The following is a 27,843-nucleotide window of genomic DNA, read 5'->3' as shown; positions in this document are numbered from 1 at the left end:
GAGGAGAGCGTAAGATAGCCAAAAAAAGTGTGCCATTCTTTGGCGAGCGGCTCTTCTCGAGGAAGGCAACCAGCGGGAGGAAACGGGGGGAGATCTTCAAGTCCTCGAAGGCCAGGAAGCGGACCCAAAGAGCCGGAGAGAGTTCAGACAAATGCAATCGATCCTGGAGAGACTCGAAGCGAGTACGGCGTCAGTGGCGTATGCGGCGCGCGAGAGAGCGCGTCAGGCCAGCCGCGGTGGGCCCGTCACTGACTGAGACATTGGCGGCCGAGGCCCGGACGAAAACACGCCTCTCGACGCGAAAATTAACGTGACAGCGACCACGAACCATGGCGATTCCGGACGAACGAACGTCGAATCCGGACCCGTCGTCGACCGCGGCTCGTTACGACCGACGCTATCACGGTGTCCGGCACCGAAACCGCCGGTCACTCCATCGTAATGACCCATTCAGGTAAGATCTCGATCCTTTGGTTCGCTTCCTCGCCTGCACTTTTTTCATACGTACAAAATGCGTACTAGACAATCCTGGTGAAAGAGAGAATTGGATCGAAGGCGCTAGACTTTCTCACCGGGCTTCCGATTTCCCGCCTTTATTCTACGGTTTAGATAAGCCTCGGTTTCCGAATTGGACCGATCACGCCGACACTCGTTCGACGGCGGGCAATTGCCACGAACGCGGGTACATTACCGACTGGCTGTAACGTCCAAAATAGAACTGACCCGTTGACGTTTCGTCCGTTTTATACCGCCACTTTTTAATGAAAATTTATGAGTTTTTTTTAATCTTTTGAAAGTGGGTTGGTCTGGACGCGATGAAGCGGAAAATGGGCTTGGTTTTGCATCAAATTAAAGTTAATTAAATCAATAAAGAATTCAGTTGGAGTATAGTCCCAACGTTTTCACGCGTGAATTAGTTTCTCCCCATGAGTAATTCATAAGTCGCGCGGTGTATTTTCAGCGGCTCAGCGCCCTTGACAATATTCAAATGCGTACCCCCGTCTTTGTATTGAGTTTCGTCTCTTCGACAAAGCGAAACGGATATCCCCGCACACCCGCTAGAACTATATATAATTTGATTAAGCAATTTGTACCATGATAATTCCCTGTTATCTTTAGTCGGCGAGCGGAAATAATTGAAGGTTCGGAAGCTCTAAGCGTATTGATTGCGTCATAGAGTCATATAAACATTTAAATTTAATTGGTACGTCGTTAAATGTCTTTGCTTTCATAGATGAGATTCCATCGAGGGGTTATAGTCACTCGTAAATTCTTTGTACAACTTATTACTGATTTTACAAAATCCTTCGTTGATTTATCACTATGTCCCGGGGATGTCCAGTGGTTTATCACAATTTATCGGTAATTTCCAGTGATTTACGACAATTTATCGGGGATGTCCAGTGGTTTACCACCATTTATCGGTGATGTCCAATGATTTATCACAATTTATCGGTGATCTACAGTGATTTATCACAATTTATCGGATATTTTCAGTGATTTATCACAATTTATCTGAGATTTCCAGTTATTTATCACAAGTTATCGGTGATTCCCAGTGATTTATCACAATTTCTCAGTGATTTGTAGTTATTTATCACAAGTTCTCGGTAATTCCCAGTGATTTATAACAATTTATCGGGGATTTCCAGTGATTTATCACAAGTTATCGGTGATTTCCAATGATTTTCACAATTTATCGGTGATTTCCAGTGATTTATCACAAGTTCTCGGTGATTTCCAGTGATTTTCACAATTTCTCGGTGATTTCCAGTGATCTTCACAATTTCCCGGTGATTTCCAGTGATTTATCACAAGTTCTAGGTAATTTGCCGTTATTTATCACACGTTCTCGGTAATTTGCAGTTATTTATCACAAGTTCTCGGAGATTTACAGTGATTTTTCATTATTTATCGGTGATTTGCAGTGATTTATCGCAATTTATCGGGAATGTCCAGTGATTTATCACAATTTATAGGTGATTTACAGTGAATTTTCTTTATTTAACGGTGATTTTCAGTGATTTATCACAATTTGTCGGTGATTTCCAGTGATTTATCACAATTTCTCGGGAATGTCCAGTGATATATCCCAATTTCTCGGTGATTTTTCATTATTTCTCAGTGATTTGCAGTTATTTATCACAATTTCTCGGTGATTTTCAGTGATTTTCACAATTTCTCGGTGATTTTTCATTATTTCTCAGTGATTTGCAGTTATTTATCACAATTTCTCGGTGATTTTCAGTGATTTTCACAATTTCTCGGTGATTTTTCATTATTTCTCAGTGATTTGCAGTTATTTATCACAATTTCTCGGTGATTTTCAGTGATTTTCACAATTTCTCTGTGATTTTTCATTATTTCTCAGTGATTTGCAGTTATTTATCACAATTTCTCGGTGATTTTCAGTGATTTTCACAATTTCTCTGTGATTTTTCATTATTTCTCAGTGATTTGCAGTTATTTATCACAATTTATCGGTGATTTTTCATTATTTCTCAGTGATGTGCATGATTTATCACAATTTCTCGGTGATTTCCAGTGATTTTCACCATTTATCGGTGATTTTCAGTGATTTATCACAATGTCTTGGTGATTTTCAGTGATTTATCACAAGTTCTTGGAGATTTCCAGATATTTTTCACAATTTCTCGGTGATTTGCAGTGATTTATCACAATTTATCGGGGATTTCCAGTGATTTATCACAATTTATTGGAGATTTCCAGGGATTTATCAAAAGTTCTTGGTGATTCCCATTATATTATCACAATTTATCGGTGATTTCCAGTGATTTTCTTACGCGATTTCCGTTAGAATCTGGTGGCAGACATGTTAAATTCGTGGATCAATCAACAAAAAATGAAGTTAGCTTTTTTAAAGTAATATTTATTTATTTAATTCAATATTTATTTATTGTAACATTTCAATAATAATTTAATAATAACCGCGCAGGAGAGAAACGACAACTAGAGGTCTCTGTCGTGTTCAGAAACGTCAATTGAGATTATAAAATCTGTCACTTGGTCGCTGCATTCGAACAAGAATACTATGAATATTTATAATCATCAAAAGCCATAAACTCTTTTTGGAAAGTGTTCTAATTTGCTCCTGTATCTATGATCGTAAGTAACACAGCTAGCCATAAGTGAGACACTTGCAGGCTTGTTAATGCCATGTTTCTAATTTACACCTTCACATAATCCGCTGATTTTGTAGTCTTTGCGTTTCAAATTCAGCCAATCCGATTATACTCAGAAAATCTAGATTGATGAACTCAACCATGACAAAATCTAAAATTCGAAAGTGTTTGAAATTTGTCTAAGCCTTGGTCTCATAGGAGTATTTACCCATCCGTAAAGTTGCTTTTCCCTCCCTATCCAAAAGGAGCATTCTTCTTCAAAAAATGCTTGCCAGTCACCGTCTGCTACTATTCATAGTTTGCACCGAAGGGAGGGGCCTATGGTCTCCAAGGAAACTGGGAGGGCGATCAAAAATTCAAACCATTTCGCGCGTAGCTACTAAATAGGTAGCCATTTTGTTGGTAATCTCGTCAAAGCTACAAAACGTATTAGATTTATGCTTTAAAATTTTAAATGGGCCCTAAACAAAGCCAGATAAGATTCTAAGGCCGGGTTATTTAAATAAAATATCAAATTACGACAGAAATATCTACGAAAGGAAGTTAACAAAGCTTATTAAAGTTAGGCCTTTGCGGTCATCCTTTTTACAATTACCTTCGCTATCGAATAAAATAAACAATTTTCGCTCTCCATTGGTAATTGAACTACTCGAACAATTTTTAACCAGGCAGATAACCATTTTTAACGTGAAACTAATTTCTTAATCATTTGAAAATAATTAAAATCCGCAAACAGACGATTGAAACTGTTAACCCTCCCGTTTTACTAAGAAATCTACACCGGCAAAATGGCGGCATAGAACCGTTCATTCTTGCTCAAATTAAATATTTATTCTTGGTTCTTATATCTATACTTGGAACTGCGTCATTGATGACGTAGGGATGCAAACTATGTATTTCTGCCAAATTGTCTTCTAACTAAAGCAGAGTATATGTAGAATGCGTAACGGCGCAGAGTACTTACTGACAATGGATAATTCTGGCGCCTTTTGACTAACCTAAAATTTTTAATCGCTGAAAATGGCGGTAAATTTTCTTTCTGTGGCAGAAAACCGAAAAAATCGAAAACTTTTATATTTGATAGTAATTGCTAACGATGAAATTGTGAAAGAAAATGGTGTTGAATTAGTTAGTAGTGGTTAATATTTATCACAGAAAATTATACTAGGCACGATTATTGCCACAATGTTAATAAATAACACTAAGCCTTGGTCCAACTTCTACTAATAAGTTAACTAAAAAAGCCGATGACCACGATGGGTCATCGATGAACATCGTGACGTCATTACCGGAAACTCGAAAAAGCGTACAGTAAGAAATCTATGTCAGCGCTGAGCTCTACTGAACGTTAGTACGGTTGTATTGCTACTCAGAATACGTTTACCTTAGTCACCTTTGGAAGTCACTACTAGTGCTCGGGGTGTTCGCTCATTTTGGAGCCGGTTTGAGCTTTTAGACCTAAAAATGAACGGTAAATTATTGAAATTATTTATTTAGAATTAAAACGAGGAAGATGATCGACAATACTAAATATTAGCTTGATGATCCGTTTGAAATTGAAATTAGCTCAAAAATGAGTCTATCTCTCAGTAAAATACTGAGCATACTTCAAATGCAAGGTTTGTTAAAAAAGTATTACATCATCTTGCTAATTCTTCCACTTTTAAAAATCTCGATAAAACTGATAAAATAAGTTTAAAAATAATTGCAATATAGTTATTGTGATGGGCACTATCATTTTAATTTGAGCCGAAGAGCCTAGCCTAAAGTGACGAAGTTGAGCGAGACAAAGCTCTAGGTGTCATTCTTAATAAGATAGCGATATAAAAACTGCTTTGTTAAGAGCATGAGAGTTAATTTTTTAAACAAGCATTATCCAATTGTGAGCTAAGAATGATTTTTTAAAAATGCCCAACGCAGATGGTTCGGGTGGTTCTATTTCGACATTATTTGTCGCCCTTATGAAGAACTAATGCGGTAAACATTTACAATTAGTGTCATACTTGTTATGTTACTTAGAATCACACATAAAGAATCCTTATTAGGAGAAATATACTGTTTGAATAATACCAGGAGTCCATTATGTTAAGAGTTTTCGTCGTAGACGAGCCTGCGCCAGACGCATTAATTTGACGCATGTATTTGACCTCTTATGTACATATTTTTCTTATTTATCAATGACATTTTGCTGTTCAAAGTTGAATATCTTAAAAGAAGTATGAACCTAAATATTTATGGTTTATCAACAGATGTTAGGATAATTACGTTAATAAACAAGTCGTAGAAGACGATTCCTCGATTTAGTTTTAGTCACTTTTATCAGAAGTAAATGAACCGAAGTTATTGAAATAGCGCTCAGAATCGGCGTTTTCCTTATGAAAATGATGAGAAAATCGAGTCAAATATAAGCTAATTTCCATCCCCGTATTTTTACGCGATAAATTGCACTTGGGAATTAGGGGCATAGCTATTTATATGTATAAAATATGGTTTCATAAAAACAAAAACTTTTTTTCGGTCTAGGAGGGCGCAAAATTTCAAATTCGAGGTAAAAAAAATTTAACTTCATAAGGAAAACGCCTCCAACATGGGGAGTATATCTGTCTGATAACTTCGGTTCATTTACTTCTGCTTTTATGTAATTTTCTCGTTTTATGCTCAGAAACGTTAATAAACAAGTCGTAGAAGACGTTTTCTCGATTTAATTTTAGTCACTTTAATGTAATTTATTAGTTTTAATCACTTTAATGTAATTTATTAGTTTTAGTCACTTTAATGTAATTTATTAGTTTTAGTAACTTTAATGTAATTTATTCGTTTTCGGTTCACTTTAACCTAAAGAATTTACAACTCAATTTGTAGCAGACTGAACACAAATTATCCGTTAATTAACTAACAATACGAATATTTCGCTAACAATAGTTTTCTTTATTTAAGAATGTACAAAATACAGACCGAAATAAATATTATTTACGTGAGTGTGCGTCTGTATTTGCCAAACGAAAAAGTTCGTCCAGCCAAAGGAGCTCGAGAATGTCCCATATCAAATTTCACCAATTCGGGGGAGATTCGAAGCTTTTAGTGCGTTTTGTGGCCACAGAGATACGAGAAGCTTTCACTTATCAAGATTGTCGTGTTGTAGATGGTCCTAACGTCTATTTGGAAACGTTGTTATTCGCGGGTACTATCTGCCGGGAAAGAGGGGACCCGTACACGCTAAATGTAACGTTTTATCATCTATCTTATATTATAATGGCCGCTTTCATATTTGGGATGCCCCTCGATATTGAGCGCTTTCACTGTGTGTATCTTTGTCAAGCACGATAATTCAAGTGTTCTGGAAATAGCTCTTTCTATAATTTTTTTACGCTTATCCAACTTGTTAAAAGTAGAAGTGTAAAATGTTGCTCTTAGGTCGCAAGACTGAGCTTTGGTAGAATTATGTGCAGTGATGGGCACTCTCCTCTCACCGTGAGATCAGTGAGAGCAATTGAGAAGAGGTGAGATGCTCTAAGATTCCAATGGAGAGGAGCGTGAGATGAGTTTCCAAAGCTATGAATTTAAGTGAGAGGAGAGTGAGTGAAAATAAGATTTTTCAAAGAATGTATTTGGAGTGTGAGCGAGGTTAATTTAGTTAGTGAAATGCGATGAGAGGAGATCAGCTAAAAAGTTAGTTGCGGTGGTGAGATGAGGTGAGTTTGAGTTTAGATGTAAGAAAACCAAAACAAAGGATATATTAAAATATATTGGAAATAATTATGTAACTTTGGCCAATAACAAAGCCCAAACGTACAATAACATAATATGGTGACGTTAGAAGGCTATAAAGAATTTAAAGACAGTAAAACTAATGTGGCCACCGCCAGTGATGGTCGTTGTTCTACCCATGTAAGAACAATGTGAGAATCCGAGAGGAGTTGAGATGCGCAAAACTTCAAAAGGAGAGGAGCGTGAGAGGAGTTTCACAAAGTATGCATTTCAGAGAGAGGAGATTGAAAGGAGATATTTTATCAGATTTTTCAACAAAAGTAGCTGAAGTGTGCGCGAGGTTAGATTAATTAGCGAAATTCGATGAGAGGGGATGAGATAAAAAGTTAGTTTACGGTGGTTAGAGGAGATGAGTTTGAGTTTAAAATTTTAGAGACGGTAATGAGGTGGAGTGAGAGTTATCACAAAATTTTGAAAAATGCCCATCACTGATTATGTGGGGTGGTGGAGTGGTTTAAACTTTCGCCTCGCGGCAAGAGGAGCCGAGTTCGTTCCCAGCTTGTGGCACCGGGTAACAACTCGGAACAACTCCTTCCGCGTTGGGTTTGCAAGTTCTCTCCCCACAGGTTTAAAGGGTTTTCCCTCGAGCTCTTCGGTTTCCTCTTCCATAAAAACTTGTTGAGGTTAACGGTAATAGTGAGTGTACAGAGCTGTTGGCTCGAACGCGTGGCATGAAGGTCTTGCCACCACCATCCTACGCGTTGTAACCCGGCCACCTGTTTAAAGGCATTATAATTCGCTAGATGACTTAAGCCTAAGGTGGTGCCTTGGGTATTAGCCTACCTGATTATTATTGTTATCTTAGCACGCGCGATTTGCACGAGCGTTAGAATTTAGAAAATAGGAAGCTCCTCGTGATTCGAGCGCGCGCTCGTAGTGTTGGAAAAGGTAAATATAGTGACGTAAGAGCTACATTAAAACAATAAGGCCATGTTACTTTATAGAAAGAACTATTGAGGGTGGATCTAGTCTTGGTGGATGATTTCAAACATTTAACTCTCAGTGAAATCTACACTCCGATATTCTTCAATAAAAGTCTTGCTTTGCCCATGAGGCTTACGGGCATTCTTTGAAATTATTGGATTTAATTTAATGATTTAGTAATTAAAATTAACCGGAAATAAATTGAAATGTTGATATGTTGAACGTTTAAAATGTCAGGAATCAGAGGGTGGTTTTAGAATTTCTTTATCACGTGTAGTTTCTTCGCTAAATCATTTCGAACGAATTAGTACAAAAAGTTATCGTTTCCAAATTATCAATCTAAAAGTCAGTTTTAAGATCCTATGCACTGCTTGAAGCTAGCAGAGTGGTCTCAGTTTGCGTGTCTAAATATTCTGAGGAAAGGTGGAAGCTAGCAGAGCGGTCTCAGTTTGCGAGTCCAAATATTCTGAGGAAAGGTGGTAGCTAGCAGAGCGGTCTCAGTTTGCGAGTCCAAATATTATAATAAATATCCATTTAAGTAGTAACTAGTAGGCTATTTTAAATTTTTCTTAATTAGTCGACTACCAAAATAAAACTCGTCGATTAATCAAGTGCCCGAACGATTTTTCTAACTACTCGAGTACTCGAGTACCCGAACGTTTTATTCTGACTACTTGACTACTCGAACTATGAAAAATTGGAAATAATCGAATACTCGACAACCCGACTCGATCAAAATAATACCTAACTCTACTACCCGATGAAAAATTTATTAATACTCGAAACCCAACTCGATTGCATAAAACCACTACTCGCACAGCCAAAAGCTTTCAAATGCACACGGGCACGTAGATAACTAAAATTAATACTTTAAAAGCCACATTTAGTTACGCGAAAAATGCTCCAATCAATATCAAAAACATCCGATTACTATATATATCACGATAATATTACTTTTACTATTTTCGACTCAATTAACCAAATTTAAATAATAACCAATAAAACTGTTGATTTAAAGGGTGCCATGCCAAACTTGCAATTGAAGCCAAATTTAATTGTTTATACAACTACAGGTATATCGTAAATAAGGTTATCAGAAAGAGGTAAAACCAGGCCGGTCGAGCAAAGCCCCTGGCCGGGGGGGGGGGGGGGGTGAAAGCTTAACGATCTTATAAGGTTCCGCCTTCAAAAGAGTAAAACGCTCCTGTGGAACACGCTTTGCCGCATAGTTGAGAGTCACGCAGCGCAGCCCACGTAACGGCGCTTTATAAGTAAAAACATACAGCGAAACGGGACCCAAATATTAAATGCGATATCTCTGACGATTTATGGCCTAAATATGGAAAACCATTCGAATGGGCTATGCCACTTTATTGCAGTCCCCCCCACACACCACACCCGACCCCACCTAGCGAGAGGTAAAAAGTACAGTTTGTTCAAAATGTATCCGATTCCCTATCGAAGAAAAAAAATCGATGATTTCCTTAGAAAATATGGAATATAGTACATTGGTCTATTTGTCGTCTAGGAGTACTTTAAACATATTATTTCCGTACTTTAAACATATTATTTCCGATATTGATATGACTTCCGGTAATGTTATTACTTAAGCCTTGTCTATTTAAATATATATTAACTGGATGTACAACTTGCAAAATCCTAGGTTTAGAGACCTCGAGATACATTTGAAAGACTTGTTGAAGCTAGAGTTGCTATATCTTTTTTATATTTTCTATGCTAAAATGTTAATTTTCCCTGGCCCAAGTCATCTAGCGACTTATAATGCCTTTAATCAGGTGGCCGGGTTACAATGCGTAGGAGGGTGGTGGAAAGCCCTTCAAGTCTGCCCCCCTCCCACTTGGGTTGCCTTAGTTCCAAAGCCCCCTACTAAGGTCACAAATAAAATAAAATTAACAAAAAATATTTAAAGGGAGTGTAAAGTAAGATATTCGATGGTGGATCAACGTATTTCATATTTTTGCCACTTTGACTTTTAGGATTAAAATTCTGCAGTAGCATCTATTCCTACAGGGTTTGTACACTACCTGGAAAATCCGGAAAAGTCGGGGAATTTGAAAATGTTTCGAAAAGGTCAGGGAAAAGTCAAGGAATTTGAAAATGTTTCGAAAAGGTCAGGGAAAAGTCAGGGAATTTGAAAATTATTCCAAAGTGTTAGGGAAATTCAGGGAATTTGAAAATTATTCCAAAATGTCAGGCAAAAGTCAGGGAATTTGAAAAAAATTCCAAAATGTCAGGGAAAAGTCAAGGAATTTTAAAATGGTCCGAAAAAGTAAGGAAATTTTAAAATGACCCCCTAAAAATCAGGCAAATAAATTTTTGAAAGAAAATATTTTTCAAGATTTTTACCTCAAACCATTCGTTTATTCTACAAAAATGGTCAGGGAAAATTTGGCAATTTGGTCAGGGAAAACCTGGAAATGTCAGGGAATTTAATTCCGGAAATTTTGTACGAACCCTGTCCTACAACCTTAAATAAAATCGAAGCTTAGTGGAAGATGATTTTAAATTAAATTGCTGACCCTACGAATAGTTTCCGTAATTTTCAAAACACTTTATACTTTCAAGTAAAGAGCTTCGAAGTTTAAAGACGCCGACTTATTTAGGTCGCGAGATTATGTCACACTTCGTTTAATATTCATAGTGTTTAAATTAAAATACTGAATATTACTATTTTTCCAACTTATGAATGTTTAAAAGCGTACATAGTGTTTCTAAGTGAAATGAGACTGGGGTAATTAAGGCTAAATCGGTACACGTGTACGAGAAAAAGCATTTGGGGTAAAGCAGGGTACGCGAAGACACACAGTTCTATTTAGACAACACTCACAGCCATGATGATCTTAAAATATGATAAAATTCCATTAAGATCTTACATGGTTTCCTCAAGCTGTCGAATTAAAATCACTTTTACCATATTTAAAGGAATTTGTAAGGTTTCTGGATTTTGATATAAAATTCTTAAGACCCGTATTTGTCAACTCAGCCAGTCTCAATCAGTGTTGGGCATTTTCGTCAAAGAGCCGCTCAACTCACTCACCGCTCGCACTGACTAGCATATTATCAACTCACACTCACGCATTTTTGAGCGGTAAAATAAGCGCTCCTCTCTTTCCGCTCTTTTTTGAGCGTTGAAATAAGCGCTCCTCTCTTTCCGCTCTTTTTTGAGCGTTGAAATAAGCGCTCCTCTCTTTCCGCTCTTTTTTGAACGGTAAAATAAGCGCTCCTCTCTTTTCGCTCTTTTTTGAGCGGTAAAATAAGCGCTCCTCTCTTTTCGCTCTTTTTTGAGCGGTAAAATAAGCGCTCCTCTCTTTTCGCTCTTTTTTGAGCGGTACAATAAGCGCTCCTCTCTTTCCGCTCTTTTTTGAGCGGTAAAATAAGCGCTCCTCTCTTTTCGTTCTTTTTGAGCCGTAAAATAAGCGCTCCTCTCTATCCGCTCTTTTTTGATCCGGAAAATAAGCGCTCCTCTCTTTCCGCTTTGGTTTGAGAGCTGGAATTGGCGCTCCTCTCATTTTCATTTCGTGCTCTTTCAAAAAAACATTTGCCACTCAATTTCACTCATAATAACAAAACCGCTCACAATGAGAGGAGCGGTGCCCATCACAGGTCTCAATATAAAGTTCAAGTGGCTAACGTTTCAACAGCAACGTATAGAATTCCCCAGTGCTCTGTAGAGGGTTTGACAGGCTAGCTTGGCAGTACTGTCAATGCACTTTGAAGTTTCCATATAAAAGTATATATACAGATAGTTGCTAAAAAGGGACTATAAAATGTTTTGAAAATTAAGGGAGGGAGAGTAGTTTAATTTCAAATAGGTAGAAATATAGGGAACTACAAAATTTTCATCATGTAAGTCAATAAACAGCGACCCTAGTGGCAAAAACATTAAATTCTTCGATCCACCTACTGTATACTCCCTTTAATATTTCTAATTTAAGAGATAGTCGGCAACCCCGAAATATTTCGAACGAACTGTACATTTTTCTTTTGGCGGAGTGAAAAATATTTATGGTTCAATTCCCCCAAAGCTGTCATATATATTTTACGATAAATATCTTGGTACATCTGTGTACAGCAGCTTCTTAGTTATTGGCGTATAGTAAGGCGGCAGTAAAATATTACAGCAGATTCTACGGCTCTCTTATAGTCTTTGAAAGTACTTAACGCTACCCGCGAGCAAAAACCAAGTAACTACCACAATCGTGGGGTGGCGGAGTGGTTAGCACTTTCGCCTCGTAGCAAGAGGAGCCGGGTTCGATCCCAGCTTGTGGCATTGGGTGAAAACTCGGAACAACTCCTTCCGCGTTGAGTTTGCAAGTTCTCTCCCCGCTGGTTTAAGGGGTTTTTCCCCGAGCTCTTCAGTTTCCCCCTCCATTAAAACTTGTTTAGGTTAACGGTAATAGTTAGTGTAGGGAGCTGTTGGCTCGCTTGGCATGCAGGGCTTACCACCACCCTCCTACGCGTTGTAACCCTGCCACCTTAATTAATGGCTTTTAAAGTCGCTTGATGACTTAGGCCTAATGTGGTGCCAAGGGTATTAGCCTAGCTGATAATTATTATTATTATCGCTATTTGAGAAAAACGAGTTTTTGTTATTTATATATATATTAGGGTGGTTAAAAAAAATGCAAATATTGAAATGTTTTGGTGCACATGGATTTTCTTGTTCATTTTGATGAGAAACTGACCCACGAAAAATTTTAAGTTAATTCATTAATATTTAGGACTGCCTCAACGAGGTTAAGTTTTACCACTATGAACTAACCCATTTATAAGCAAAAATCAGTTATGTCACTTAAATACTTTACTTGAACCAAAAATTTAATATTTATTACTTATTTAAGTTTTTATAAGGTTTATTATAGAAATAAGTACCGGTACACCATAAAATATTTGTCAGAAAGCCCCACTAAACCAGGTTATAACTTGTGATTTTCAGCAGTTATGACCTGGTTTAGTGGGGATTTCTGCCAATTATTTTATTGTGTACCGGTACTTATTACTATAATAAACCCTGTGTAAATTTAAGTAAGTAATAAATATTAAATATTTCGTTCAGTTAAAGTATTTGAGTGACATAATTATTTTTTGCTTATAAATGGGTTTGTTTATAATGGTAAAACTTTAGCTCGTTGAGGCAGTCCTAAATATTAATGAATTTACGTAAAATTTTTCCTGTGTCATTTTCCGACCAAAATGAACGAGAAAATCAATGTGCACCAAAACATTTCGATATTTGCATTTTTTTTAAACACCCTAATATATATATATAAATTATCTAAATAATCTAATAAATAAAATATTGAATTAAAAGGATTTAAGAGTATTCAAATTTAAACAATGCAAAAAAAATCCCAGGATACTTAGGTTGTTCGTATTCTTATTTCCAATTTATATCAAAATATCAGGTATCTCGACTTGCGTGACTTTAACTCTGAGATAGAACTCGCTTTAGAATATTTTCCCACGGCTGGAAAAACAACCGCTACCCGTAATACCGTAAGTAACGTACGCGGTTAAGTTAGACAAGTCATATTTTTCCAACGCCAATGACAACCTAAATAATAAAATAACAACACAGCGGCCGAACACTGCTTGAGAAAGCTTTTTCGTCAGCCTTTTTTACGGATAAATCGAGGCTTATTGAAAATAAATAAATATATATATACATAAATAAACATATTCATAAATAAATATATTTTAGTTTCCTCAAACGTTAAGGATATTTTTAAGCTTTTCTGCGTGGTTTAATATTATTGAAAATAAAAACTCTTTTATTTATAAAGAATATTTTTGGTGAAAAAGTGGTACAATCAAAGACTATTTATTTGTATTTAGGGAGGATGACGTTAGATTTAGGGGTAATTTGATGATTTTAAAGCTAATAATCGTTTCAACTCACAAGTCAGTGTAAATAATTACATTTATTGATCCAATTATTTACCAAAAAAGTGCTGTTTTTATTTTTTCTTTAAAATTGTTTTCGTAACTGACGTAAATTAATCGTATAAGTTTAAACGTTTTATTACCATGGTTTAAAATATTAGTTTAATAATTGGTTAAAGCATGACTGATACTTCATGGTATTTTGTAAACATGTAAAAATTTTACAGTTTTTAATAAAAATAAAAATACCATGAAGAATCAGTCATGCTTTAACCAATTATTCAACTGACGTAAAATGTTTTGACACTGACGTAACCATAGAACTAAGCTAAGCTAATACCCAAAAAACCACACAGGCCTAAGCCAATTAATGGCATTATTTCAGGTGGCCGGGTTACAATGCGTAGGAGGGTGATAGCAAGACCTTCATGCCTCGGCCTACGCGAGACTGCGCGATACTGTTGAAATAATATTTGGTAAATAAGCTATTTGTTTTAAATAAAATGTGTGCCTAGTCCCTGATCGTGGAAAGAGTAGAGCGCTGTTCTAGTGTTTACAATGAACGCAATAAGAGAGAGGTGCCATCTTCCTTTCGTTATGATCGTGGAAAGAATAGAGCGCTGTATTAGTGTTTACAATGAGCGCAATAAGAGAGAGAGGCGCCGTCTTCGTTTCGTTATGATTTTGGAAAGAATAGAACACTGTACTAGTGTTTACAATGAGCGCAATAAGAGAGAGGCGCCATCTTCCTTTCTTTATGATCGTGGAAAGAATAGGGCGCTGTTCTAGTGTTTACAATGAACGCAATAAGAGAGAGGTGCCATCTTCCTTTCGTTATGATCGTGGAAAGAATAGAGCGCTGTATTAGTGTTTACAATGAGCGCAATAAGAGAGAGGCGCCGTCTTCGTTTCGCAATGATCGTGGAAAGAATAGAGCGCTGTTCTTATGTTTACAATGAGCGCAATAAGAGAGAGGCGCCGTCTTCGTTTCGCAATGATCGTGGAAAGAATAGAGCGCTGTTCTTATGTTTACAATGAGCGCAATAAGAGAGAGGCGCCGTCTTCGTTTCGCAATGATCGTGGAAAGAATAGAGCGCTGTTCTTATGTTTACAATGAGCGCAATAAGAGAGAGGCGCCGTCTTCGTTTCGCAATGATCGTGGAAAGAATAGAGCGCTGTTCTTATGTTTACAATGAGCGCAATAAGAGAGAGGCGCCGTCTTCGTTTCGCAATGATCGTGGAAAGAATAGAGCGCTGTTCTTATGTTTACAATGAGCGCAATAAGAGAGAGGCGCCGTCTTCGTTTCACAATGATCGTGGAAAGAATAGGGCGCTAATCTAGTGTTTACAATGAGCGCAATAAGAGAGAGGCGCCATCTTCCTTTCGTTATGATTGTGGAAAGAATAGAGCGCTGTTCTAGTGTTTACAATGAGCGCAATGAGAGAGAGGTGCCATCTTCCTTTCGTTATGATTGTGGAAAGAATAGAGCGCTGTTGTAGTGTTTACAATGAACGCAATAAGAGAGAGGCGCCGTCTTCGTTTCACAACGATCGTGGAAAGAATAGGGCGCTAATCTAGTGTTTACAATGAGCGCAATAAGAGAGAGGCGCCATCTTCCTTTCGTTATGATTGTGGAAAGAATAGAGCGCTGTTCTAGTGTTTACAATGAGCGCAATGAGAGAGAGGCGCCATCTTCCTTTCGTATTGATCGTGGAAAGAATAGAGCGCTGTTCTAGTGTTTACAATGAGCGCAATGAGAGAGAGGTGCCATCTTCCTTTCGTTATGATTGTGGAAAGAATAGAGCGCTGTTGTAGTGTTTACAATGAACGCAATAAGAGAGAGGCGCCGTCTTCGTTTCACAATGATCGTGGAAAGAATAGGGCGCTAATCTAGTGTTTACAATGAGCGCAATAAGAGAGAGGCGCCATCTTCCTTTCGTTATGATTGTGGAAAGAATAGAACGCTGTTCTAGTGTTTACAATGAGCGCAATGAGAGAGAGGCGCCATCTTCCTTTCGCATTGATCGTGGAAAGAATAGAGCGCTGTTCTAGTGTTTACAATGAGCGCAATGAGAGAGAGAGGCGCCATCTTCCTTTCGCATTGATCGTGGAAAGAATAGGGCGTCTCATACGGAGGCCCGCAGCCCCACAGCAGGCAACGCAATCCGCCGAGACGGCCAGTTTGCCCGGCCCCTCTCCGTTAGCCTGGGTCGAAGCCCAGTTACCAGCCCACACCGGACCGAAGTCGGAGGTGGAGATAGGACCATTTGGACGGAGCTAACATCTCCCAGTGCTCCACCACCCGTGCTGGGTTACAAGAGCCGGACCCCGACTCCCCGGTAAATCCACCAGTAATTGCACACTCCGACCCCTCTACAGACAGTAGCCCCATGTCCATTCGTTATGCGATAAATGGTAACTTTCTATTTATAATAATAATCAGCTAGGTTAATACTCAAGACACCGCCTAAGTTGCTATTCGATACTATTCCTTTTTCATATTTTCTTTGCTAAAATGTTCATTTTCCCTGGCCCAAGTCATCTAGCGACTTATAATGCCATTACACAGGTGGCCGGGTTACAATTAATGCGTAGGAGGGTGGTGGAAAGTCCTTTATGCCACGCTAGCCAAAAACTCCCTATACTATCTATTACCGTTAACCTTTATAAGTTTTTATGGAAAGAGGAAACCGAAGAACTTGAACTTGCAAACTTAACGCGGAAGGAGTATTTCCGAGTTTTCACCCAGTGCCATAAGGTGGGATCGAACGTGGCTCCTCTTGCTGCGAGGTGAAAGTGCTAACATAGCAACCCACTTATCTGATGATCAGATGAAGATCTTTAAAAGTAGCTAATTTGGACAGTAACGTAATTTTAAACAGTTATCAATATCCGCAAATGTAATCCCTATATTCATATCTGAATTATTAATACGCAAAGCTCTCGGGACTTTAGAAACTGCTAAATGGTAGTTCGGTAACTAATCAAGAGATGGCGCTAGTGTAAATACAAAGGTTCGCTCGCTATGACAGGAATTTATATTTGGTTGAATTTCTAATACTTTTTTACCAACCTAGCTGTAGCGTTACTAGCTGAAAACTATTCGTGAGTTCTGAACCGTTAAGAGAACGGCCTAGGACTGAGCTGTAACGTCACGCAAAAGTTCTGGATAGTTCAGAACTTTTGTACGAATAGTTGTGATTCGTACGATTTGACGTACGCAGCCCGATGTGCAGACGAATTTTAGAGATTTCAACCTTGAGTTCCGGCCAGTACTTGCTCTTGAGCAGGTACCATTTAGAACGGTTCCGAACGGTTCAACAAGAGGTTCTTGTCTGCGAATAGTTTGCATTTGGGTAGTTCTAGAATTTTTTTTGCCGAATAGTGCGCATGGAGACTGGTTGAACGGTTCAGAACTCACGAATAGTTTTCAGCTATTGAATAACTGTAGGAAACGAAATATTTGATGGGAAAACACGTTTCAGCCATTATCGCGTTTTATTGAGCGGAATTTCGCTTATACAGAAAACAATCGGAATTAGATAATGATGTCATTACGCGGGAAAACTAATCTCGATCATGTTCGCATTAGGGGTTGTCGCGTGAGCGGAACGCCAAACTCCCTCTGGTGGGAATTCGCCGAAGGAAAAGCCTCTTATACGCTAAATCGAGATTTCATCTTTATTCCAAGCTTCCTCTTCTAATCATCCGCGAAAGACTCTTAGTAATCCCGATTCCCCTCCAACGTAACGACACAGAAATATCCCAATTTCGATTACAGGATAAAGTGACGCCAGAAGTACATAACATATCGCTTGAAACAAAGTAAGCATCTGCTTAAAGGCCGACTACATAAATCTTCGGTTTACTCTGGCTTTCACTGGAAGTAGGCTTACTGCAATACACGTGTGCCATGCAGTCAGCCTACTTCCAATGAAAGACAGAGTAAACCGAAGATTTATGTAGTCGGCCTTTAAGCTGTTAATCTGAGAAAAATCGGTTTTTACTTGATAGTGACGTAGAAAGTTACTGAACGCTGTTATTTCTAGTTTTTAAAGATGGCGCCTGTAAATGTTACGGGGCCCAAAAATCAGAGGAAGCGAAAAATATTATTTTCAATAATTAATGAGTTGCTAAATGGCGAAATTGTTGCCGACAATATTCTTTACTGTTACAACGATCAGTCTTTTATTAAAAAAAAGCCCAAACGGTCCTTGCAATTAAATGGTAGGCCTTTGACCAAACCAGTAGAATTGTTGATTAAAACTACAGTTGTATAATTTTAACTCCTCCGCCAGCTAAACTGTAAACACCGACGGCATCAAAAAAAAAACCTTCTCTTCAAAAATCGTACAGTAACAAAATGTTGGCATCGATTACTCATCGATGTTTTTGATGAGCGTTACTGAACGTACCCTATGTTTATTCGCTTATTTTTCAAAATACACCGAGAGCCAAAATCAAGCAAGTTGACTTTTCAAAGAAACGCGTTTAGTTAACAAGTTCTCTCCCCACTGGGTAAAAGGGTTTCCCCCTGAGCTCTTCGGTTTCCTCTTTCCACATAAGCTGGTCGAGGGTAAGGGTAATAGTGAGTGTAGCGAGCTGTTGGCTCGCGTGGCATGAAGGGCTGGCCACCACCCTCCTACGCGTTGTAACCCGGCCACCTGTTTAAAGGCATTAAAAGTCGCTCGATGGCCCAGAAGTTAATAATATATACATGTAAAATGTAAGAATTACATAAATCAACGGCAGCTTGCGAAGATAAATGTTTCAAGTGAATAACATTAACAAGTTATATCAGGAAACTATAGAGGAATGTCTAAGGTTCCATTGGGACGGTGATACGAAAGCGCGTCGAGAAAAAGGCGGGGCTAAACTACGTCGAGTGTAAGACGTAACACTACATTTCAAATTCATTGGCTCGAAGTTTGACGCGAAAAGAATGCGTTGTCATGGTAACAAATAGGTGATCTTCCCGCGCAAAAAAGTCTTATAAAACTATGGATTTAAAAACCTCAATTTGTTATCGTACTTAATATTTTGAAGTAATTATAATGCTCTTGGGGAAAGAAGTGTAGTGATACCTAATTTCAGGTATTTTTATGGTTATAAAAGAGATAATCAGGTAAGCTAATAATATAATAACCATGACTAGGCTTAATGACGAGTTTTCGTCGAATTAGGGTAGCGAGGCGCGAGAGTTTTCCCGCTTTAAGACACGCCCGTTTCTACGAGCTTCATCACTGCCGTAAAAATCTGCCTTAGACATTCCAAGTGTATACCAATATAGTTTACTGGTTATATTATTAGAATAAATATAAAAATAAAATGTAATGAAGTATATGTTACTGAAAAGAAGACTTCGACAACGTTTTACAGTACACTATTAAAAGATTTTTAATAGTGTACTGTAAAACATTGTCGAAGTCTTCTTTTCAGTATCTTATACACTAGTCTGGAGTTAAAAACCATATTGAAGTATATGTTCTAAAATCTCGAAATGTGTGTGAAAATACGCAAATCAACACGAAATATTTTCTATAAAAGCTAAAAATAAAATTATTATTTATGAAATCACTGAGATATAAAATCCTGCGCGCAAAATTTGGAACTAAAAGATACGTGGTTTCATTTTAGAAACTTCTTTGTTAAGAGAGCCTTATTTCCTTCTGGTAATACGAAGGAGAAAAGGATTCTGGACGAATGGGAAGAGATTTAAGATTTGGAATCAAGGCTGGCTTCGTTCAATTCGGTGTTGGATCATAGAAGCTCCCTGGTTGGATGAAGCCTTTTTGAAAGGAAGGCTACCCCCCCCCCCCCCCCGAGACTTTGCGAAAGGAAATCATTTCACTTCGGATTAAAAGTTTTAACGAGTGTTTTCCGTTGGCGCCACCAGAGACATAAGGGGGCCCAATGTTCTAGGGCCCGTGCAACCTGGGACGGTTTGGAGGAGAAAGGTATCTTTTCTCATCGACACCGTATAGCTATTTCTATTAATAACGGCCCTTAATTATTTCTTTCCTGGGGCCCGTACAAACCGGTAAGGCCTGGTTTTGAGACGACGCGAGATATCCTTAATAAGGGCCCTTAATTATTCATATTCTAAGGCCCGTGCAGCTTGAGGACCCGGGTTCTAAGAAGCGAGGAGTAGAGGCTCTCAAAGGGCCCGGAAGCATGGTTTTATCGGAGCCCATTCAATCTGGGGCCCGGGTTTGGGAAAGGGATCATTATTTCCCTCCATTTATAAAAGCTTTCGAGGGGCCCGGAATTATTGCTTTAGTGGAACTGTTCAACCTGGGGGCCTGGGTTTTGAAAAGCGAGCTCTCCTCCTCCTAGAAACCATATAGTTATCTCAAGTAAAAACATTTCAAGGGCCCGGAATTATTGCTTTAGTGGGACTGTTCAACCGGGAGGGCCCGGGTTTTGAAAAGCGAGCTATCCTTCTCCTAGAAACCGTAAAAAATTTCAAGGGGCCCGGAATTATTGTTTTACCGGGCCCCACGCCCGCTCTCAGGGGGCCCTGGCGGTGCCCCAGCCCTTGAAACTTATGAATTTCCGTAACGTTTTGTATATTTATTATCGTTCGAACGACTGTTACGTGAGAAGGATTAACTGCGGGGGGACATAGTTTCAGTACAATCAATTTCCAATTAGTCTAACTGCGCGTTCCGGATTATTTTTATCCGGATTTCGTTGGAGCGCATCGCCAAAACTCGAGGGCACCGGAGCGTGGAGGGCACGCGCTCCACAACTCCCCCTCCCCCCATTCATTACTACATTTCTTTTAAACACTAACTCCCCTGAGTCCCAATCAATGTACCTAAAGTTAAACCTCTCCAAATATATACCCGAAAAAAACTGCACTAATTAGGAATGCAAAAGACATAAGAATAATCTAATCTTAGCGAAAAGTCTCCATAGTTATTTTTACAATAATGGCTCCAGTGGTTCCGCTGAAACATTTAAAAATTATATAACAATATTACATTTAAATTTGAACAAATTTCCAATCATCTTGTACATTAAATTAATAAACCCAAGAAGAATTTTATCGAAAATGAATTTTTCGAGTTACCTGGCCTTGGAAATAAAGTAGCGAAACGCAAACACTTTATTTTAATTATTTTTAGACAAACCGAATTTTTCAAGTTACCTGGTTTTGTAAATAAAGTAGCGAAACGCAAACACTTTATTTTAATTATTTTTAGACAAACCGAATTTTTCGAGTTACTTGGTTTTGGAAGTAAAGTAGCGAATCGAGAACATGTTAATTTAAAATAATTTTTAGCCAAACCAAATTTTTAAAGTTACTTGGTTTTGGAAACAAGGTAGCGAAACGCGAAAGAGTTAGATGGCGCCTGCATCAATTGGTACGAAATTCAAATATCACAATAGTGCGTACGCGGGTTTTGGGGCCCCGCGAATTTGCCAGAAATCTCACCTATAATTAAAATTTATTAATGCAACCGAAAACGTAGTTGAGAAATGATCAGTACTGATTAAAAGTATAATATTCAACCAAGTCGCTCTTAATGTAAAAAATTATGTACATTTAAATTCGAAAATCGCCAAAAATCACTAAAATGGGCAAATGCCCCACTTCCGCGACCCCGTTTTCCCAAATGTTAACCATGCCGGCGAGGGCGTGATATTTCATTTCGATTGACGTATCATGTGCCTTTGTACCTCTAACGTACAGCGAGAAATCGTCCCAACGTTGTAACGGAGTGACGTCATCGCAAGAAGAAAATCTCCACCTAGCGAGGCGCTGTCAAAGGCTACGTGTGACGCGGGAGCAAGGGGACGCAAAACGGCGACGAAGCCCGTAATGCAGTCTGTCTTAAGCTTGTTTTCCACTGGCGCGCGTCATAATGTTATTTTCTTTACGCGCGTGGGAACAAGCTTTATGAATAGCTCTCAGTAAAACTTTTGCATGTGAAGAATAGGAAGTGCTTCACTTATATAATAGTATTATACACTTATGGTGAAACTAATACACCAAAATCCCCAAGGATTGTGTGTAAAATGATTTAAGTCCCAAATAACAAAATTATTATCTAGCCTATTCTATTTCATATTTGTGTGGTTTTGATTAATAAATGGATAATATTGCAGTTTTGTTTATAAATAATTATTCTTATAAATAATTTAATTTTATAAATAAAAAGATCATATATTTGAAATCTGCGGCGTTTTAGTTTTCAAAAATTAGAATTTGTTTCTGATAGCGAAGGTTATCATAAAGTAAATTATCACTAAGTAAAAATAAATATATTTTTGGTATTTATTACTAACTAGGATTTAGTTTACGATACAATAATACACTTAGATCTTATCAAACGACAAAGAATATTACTACGTGTAAATATTTCATAGAAGTTGTTCAAGAAATACAGTGCAGGCAAGGTACTTACAATTTTAAGGGACCCTAAATTTTACCAGGGTGCCCCAAAAAACATGCAAAAATATTAATTTGAAGGTTAACGTTTAAATTAATTAAAATAATACAGACATTTATTACAGAATCAGAATCAGAATTTTATTATAAATTTCAAATACAACCAAGGTTTTAAGGGCCGAAGTCATCTGGCGACTTATTGGCCCTTTGTATTTATATTATATTTTAGTTTAGACAGCGTTGAAATTGCAATTTTGGATTATGAATAAGGATATTTTTATAGCTTTAGGGGGTAAAGAAAAAAAAAAGAAAAATTCTTTGGCCTATTTGACTCGAAACTTCGAGGAAAACAATTGATTGATGAAATGTAAGCGCTTAAAAATGTGTTCAATTTCCGTCTCAGGTGCCTGTACCCAATGTGATGGGGAAGCTGCGTATTCTCGTTTTCCTTTTGATTCTGGTGGTGAACGCCCTTCTGTGCCTGATGTACTTGCAGCCCAAAAGATTCCTCATGCTCGACATGACAGCTCACTTGATCAACCGAGGCGGCACCGCAGCCACGAAGAACAACCACAGTCAGGGGCCGGCGGCGGGGGACGCCTCTACGAAAGCGCCGAACCCGGGACAGAGCCCACCGCGATCCCAAGTGCAGGCGGAGCTGGTCTACCCGTTACTCAACTTCTCCAACGCTTCCATTGGCGATTCGAACCAGGCGCCTTCGAAGAAAGCGCGGGCGGCGGGAGTCGGGGCGCGTCGCGGGCTGACGCACCCTTACCAGTATTCGATCAACCAAGCGGATTTGTGCCTCAAATCGGCGGGAAAAAAACTCTTCCTGTTGATAGCCGTTTGTTCCGCCGTACGGAACTTCCGCGAACGGCAAGCCATACGCGAAACCTGGGGTTCCGCGTCCAGCAAAACGGGTAACACCGGTCCAGTGCGCGTCGTCTTCATGCTGGGGCTGCCCAAGGACGAAGCGGTCGCGGACAAAGTGCGCCTGGAAGCCGACAAATATCGGGACGTCGTGCAAGAGAATTTCCTCGATTCCTACCAGAATCTCACCCACAAATCGGTCATGATGCTCAAATGGGCGTCCGCCTTTTGCCCCAACGCGCAGTTCGTCTTGAAAACGGACGACGACATGTACGTTAACGTGGCCAACTTAGTCCGAACGGCCAACCGTTTGGTCAACAAGAAGAACCTGATGTTCGGGGTGTTGTTCCGGCGAGCGTCTCCGGAACGCAACGCGACGGCCAAATGGTACGTGCCCCCTTCCCAGTACCCGGGACGTTGGTTCCCGGACTATCTCTCCGGAACGGCGTACGCCATGACGGCGGACGTGGTGGCCAAACTATACGACGTCAGCCTGAAGAAGCCGTTCCTGCTGATGGAGGACGTCTTCGTGACGGGCATCTGCGCGTCGTACGCGGCCGTCAAGCGAATCTCCATCAAGGGTTTCCATCATTACAAACTTCCGTCCAGCGGGTGCGCCTTCAGGGAGGCCATCACCGGACACCACGTTAACGTCAGCGAGATGCGTAAGATTTGGAGGGAGTTGAGAAACGGCTCCGCGCCTTGTTGGAGACTTAAACCCAAAAAGACTTAACGACTTTGATCGTAATCGAAGTACGGGTTTGACACCCGATCACTACTACCATAAGTCTATAATATTGTTCAATAAGTTTGTCACTTTGGGGAATATTTTACTGAGAGCTAGTAACGGAGTGACGTCATCGCTAGAAGAAAATCTCCCCCTAGCGAGGCGCTGTGTGACGCGTAAGCAGACGGACGCAAAACGGCCACGAAGCCCGTAATGCAGTCTGTCTCGCGAATAGCTCTCAGTCAAACTTTTGCGTGTGAAGAATTGGAAGTGTCACACTTATGTAAAAATACTATACACTTATGCTACTACTTGTACTAATTACCCAAGTGAATTAACGACGCCTAATCGCGGCCTCCAGTAACGAGAAGTAGGAAGATTGTCTTTAGTTTAGTTGTCACGGAAGCTAGGAGTATCCGCTAAAAATGAGTCAGCCGCTCGCCATCGAACCAAGGTTAATTGGATACGAGGAAAGGTTACGATGGTCACTTTTTTACAAATTGAATTAAATCTCCAGGACAGGGTTGCCACAATTCGTCAGATACAAATTCCCTGACTTTTTAAACCACTTCTTAAAATTCCCTGACTTCTTAAAGGCATAGGTTTTCTTCTGTCTGTCTCCCTTTAAATTAGGCCAACATGTTCAGCGGTTGGCCTACCACCAGGGTATTTGTGCTCCACTAAGTTAATTTAAAAAAAAAAACCTAGACCTTTAAGCCATTTCTTAAAATTTCCTTACTTTTCTCTGGTTTCCTCGACCTATGGCAACCGTGAAGAAAGTATTTTTATAACCGACACATGTCACTTTCAACCTGATAATAGAACAAAATTTAATCAAAATGCTTTTTATAATGGGTTATTCAAATCAGTGACAGTCCAATTTCATAACACACAATGACCATCGTATTAGGTTCTAATACCTTTTATTTCTACGGTAGATGTCGCTAGATTTCTGAACAAAGACTTTCATTGAAATCTAATAACCTTGGTTTAACTAAAAAGCGACAATAGAAAAAAGAGCAAAGGCTTAAACATCGATACGGTATCGTTAGATTTACTACAGTAGCGTAGCACTTAAACTTCGATAGAATGAAAAACGAAAGCGAAATGATTAATATAATACAATATTAAACCAAGATCGTATCTAGTTAACTGAGAACGTAGGTATGTCTACTCGATTAGCAAGATGAGATGTCAAAATAGTTATAAGAACTTATTAAATTTATTGGCTATTAATTATTATATTATTAATTTAAAATGTTAAATTCAACTTAAATTTAAATTTTCCGTAGTTAATTTTGAAAAGATAAGATTAAGGAGATCACGTGTTAGCAGACGACTTTTTCATTGCGAATATACTTCCATTAAATGTAGACTGGTACGTTCTCTGCACGCTAAATACGTTCTCGATCCTACCGAAGAGTGCTCTATCGATTATTTTTTAGTCAAAGTGTACAAAATGTGAACATTGTCGAGCACGCGGATAAGAAATAGAAATTGGATACGTGTTCAATTCAAATGAGCTTCCATTTCGAAGTAATAATTCAATTAATAATCATGATAATTTCGTACGATATTTTAATTTGTTACTGATTATGTGTTAACTGTTCAATTATCGTTGTTCAAATCTATATACAGTCAGTCAAGAAAGTAATATTTATGGCCTAACTTTAATGAACGCGTTATCTAGCCAAGAATTCCGCTAGAAGAAAGTACGTCAGCTTTGGCCTGCTCAAAAATTATTGATCTGTTTATAGTTTTGCTTTACAGAATCAGCTCCGACTAGTGGTCGAAGTTGGCGTACTCAATCTTTTTCAATGCTTTTACCAAAGCCGGCTGTTGAAAATCCCACTCAAATTATATTAAATCCACATTGTTAAGCGTTTTACGCACGGTTTTGGATCTGTTAACTGAAAATCTCATTTTAGTAGACGCGTAAGTATCATAATGACAATAAGTGTGACACTAGCACGCATATTTTTCTTACTGCCACTTTTGATCACCAAACGTGTCGAAAACCTCAAATTCGAAACAATTTTACCTGTATATAATAATCGATTAGTTGTTCCGATTTAATAATTCTTCATAATTTTGCTAAAGTTAAGTTAATGAAAGCTTTATAGAAATCTCTAAGCCCTCGCGTCAAATTTAAAAAAATGGCCGGAGAAGATTATATTTCTCAAAGTCGCTACTGGATGGCGCTATTTTAGTAAAAGGAAAGCACGCGCTAAAACAATTGCCCTAGTGTCATACTTACGGTTATTACGTTAATTATGGTAGACGCTAGATTATTTATGGTTCTAAAATGATCTCATAATCAGCACATATCATTGGTCATTAACTATTCGCTGTTATCCAATGATTTAGATATTGTCAGATGAGCAAATAAACAATGTTTTTTTTAAATTATTTTTAAGGCATAGTAAGCCTTATGACGTCACGAAATGCCTCTCAATAGACGGATATATAAACAATGTTTCGTCACAAACAATCATTCGTTCTGTGGCCGCCATTGTTGGGGCAGGCTGTCTTCCATTTCCAAGTCTCATTTCATAACGTTTCTGATTATATACTTTCGCCAGATAGCGGAACTAGTAGAGACAAAGGCAGGAAGAAGGCGACGGATGCATCCCTGATTTTTCTTATCTCTTGCTTTTGGCTTTACTAGTGCAGAGAAAGGAAACAAAATATAAGTCATTATAAATTTTAGGCAATAATTCTAATCAGTTCCTCTTTTATATTTTCACCATATAACCCGCACTAGTTACATAGTCGTTCTTTTACAGTAATTTATTCTGAATCAAGTGGTTATGTTTCAAGAAATTGTAAATTATGTTATACTAGAAGAGCGATCCAAATAAAAGCATTTTTTTACTAAATTTGATTTAAAAGAGAAAAGAAAGTCAATAAACAATAAGCCTATTTGTCTCTGCCTCCAGTTTTTTCGCACAAAACGTAATGTATTTCTTTTACTTGACGGACATTTGCCTAATAGACGCTTTTATTAGCGTTTTCCATTTGACTGCTCTCGAGCGTTCTAGATTGCTCTGATCAACATTTTATGTTCCATTTGCGGGCTCGGATCTGCTCCGATCAAGTTTCGCGTGTTACATTTGCGTGCCCGGATCTGCTCCGATCAAGTTTCGTGTGTTCCATTTCCCGCTCTTGGGTGCTCCGAAATCGCCCAAAACCGATCTGCCAATTTCGACAGATCAACGGATCAAGGTCGAGATCGGAGCAACTTTTTGCGTGTTCCTTTTAGATTTTTTCGCAAAATGGCAGACCAAGACGCGAAAATTCCAAGTACTAGCAGACGAAACACAACAAAGCGCGGGAGTATAATAATGGATTGTTCCATTTGCGGTTTTACTCTAGTCGATTGGGGCGAGATCTATGACGTCAGAGACAGATTCAGAGCGAATCTCGAGCAATCAAATGGAGCTGGACGTGCAAGCTACTCTTTATATGGTTCTTGTAAAACGGCGAAAAATTTCGCGTTAGGCCTAACGGAAAATTTTTGGGCCAGGAGAAAAACTCGCGTTAGGCTTAACGGATAATTTTTGCGTCGAAGCTTACCATTGCGCCGTTTTTGCATTCCGAAAAATTAAAAATAGGGAATAGGTGATTCTAAAAAAGATCGTGGTCACATGATTTGGTTATTTTCTGTTGTATGTTTAAATGGTTTTCTTTTTGAATTTTCTACGCACGTGCAAAATCGCGCTAACAACAATCTACTAATATATCAAGAGCGCGCGCCCAAAAAAAATTAACTCTTTTGTAATGTATTTGTTGAGATTATATTTCAGAATCACCTATTGCATTTATAACGTGAATGACGGAGAGACTACTCCACCCATTTCTTGTAAAGTGGTTGGTAGCTCCTAGGAGCAACAAACACAACACCCTCCACGCAAGGAGAACGCAACCCGTCAGAACTTCAGAAGTCGTGCATTTTCCATTGGTTAGATGCTTTAGCGCCTGTTGCCGTCGGAAGGGGAAAATTCAGAAATTGTCTTCCCCCCACCCGTAAAACGTGCCGCGTAAAGGCTCGTCCAATGAAATTTGTACACAGCACTGCGTTAACGTGTTTAAAGGCTAGCTGCGTTCT

At 38.7% G+C, this 27,843-nt stretch overlaps 1 protein-coding gene across 1 annotated transcript; it reads left to right on the top strand.

The window, feature by feature from the left end:
* Positions 1–55: 55 nt before the first annotated feature.
* Positions 56–26,614, top strand: LOC149926862 (beta-1,3-galactosyltransferase 1-like). Its single transcript, XM_090158564.1, has 2 exons — positions 56–454; positions 22,542–26,614. The coding sequence occupies exon 2, from the start codon at positions 22,560–22,562 to the stop codon at positions 23,739–23,741; it is 1,182 nt and encodes a 393-aa protein (XP_090014690.1). The 5' UTR covers positions 56–454; positions 22,542–22,559; the 3' UTR covers positions 23,742–26,614.
* The last annotated feature ends 1,229 nt before the right edge of the window (positions 26,615–27,843 follow it).

The sequence above is a fragment of the Leiobunum rupestre genome, chromosome 9 (genome assembly GCF_980474605.1).
Source record: "Leiobunum rupestre chromosome 9, qqLeiRupe1.1.hap1, whole genome shotgun sequence".
Taxonomy (NCBI): Eukaryota; Metazoa; Arthropoda; class Arachnida; order Opiliones; family Sclerosomatidae; genus Leiobunum; species Leiobunum rupestre.
Note: the sequence above shows the minus strand (reverse complement) of the source record. Positions and strands in the feature narration are given on the sequence as shown.

What these genes read in the sequence shown, in the direction of transcription:
- LOC149926862 (XM_090158564.1), top strand. Translation starts at nt 22,560, where the DNA reads ATGGGGAAGCTGCGTATTCTCGTTTTCCTTTTGATTCTGGTGGTGAAC.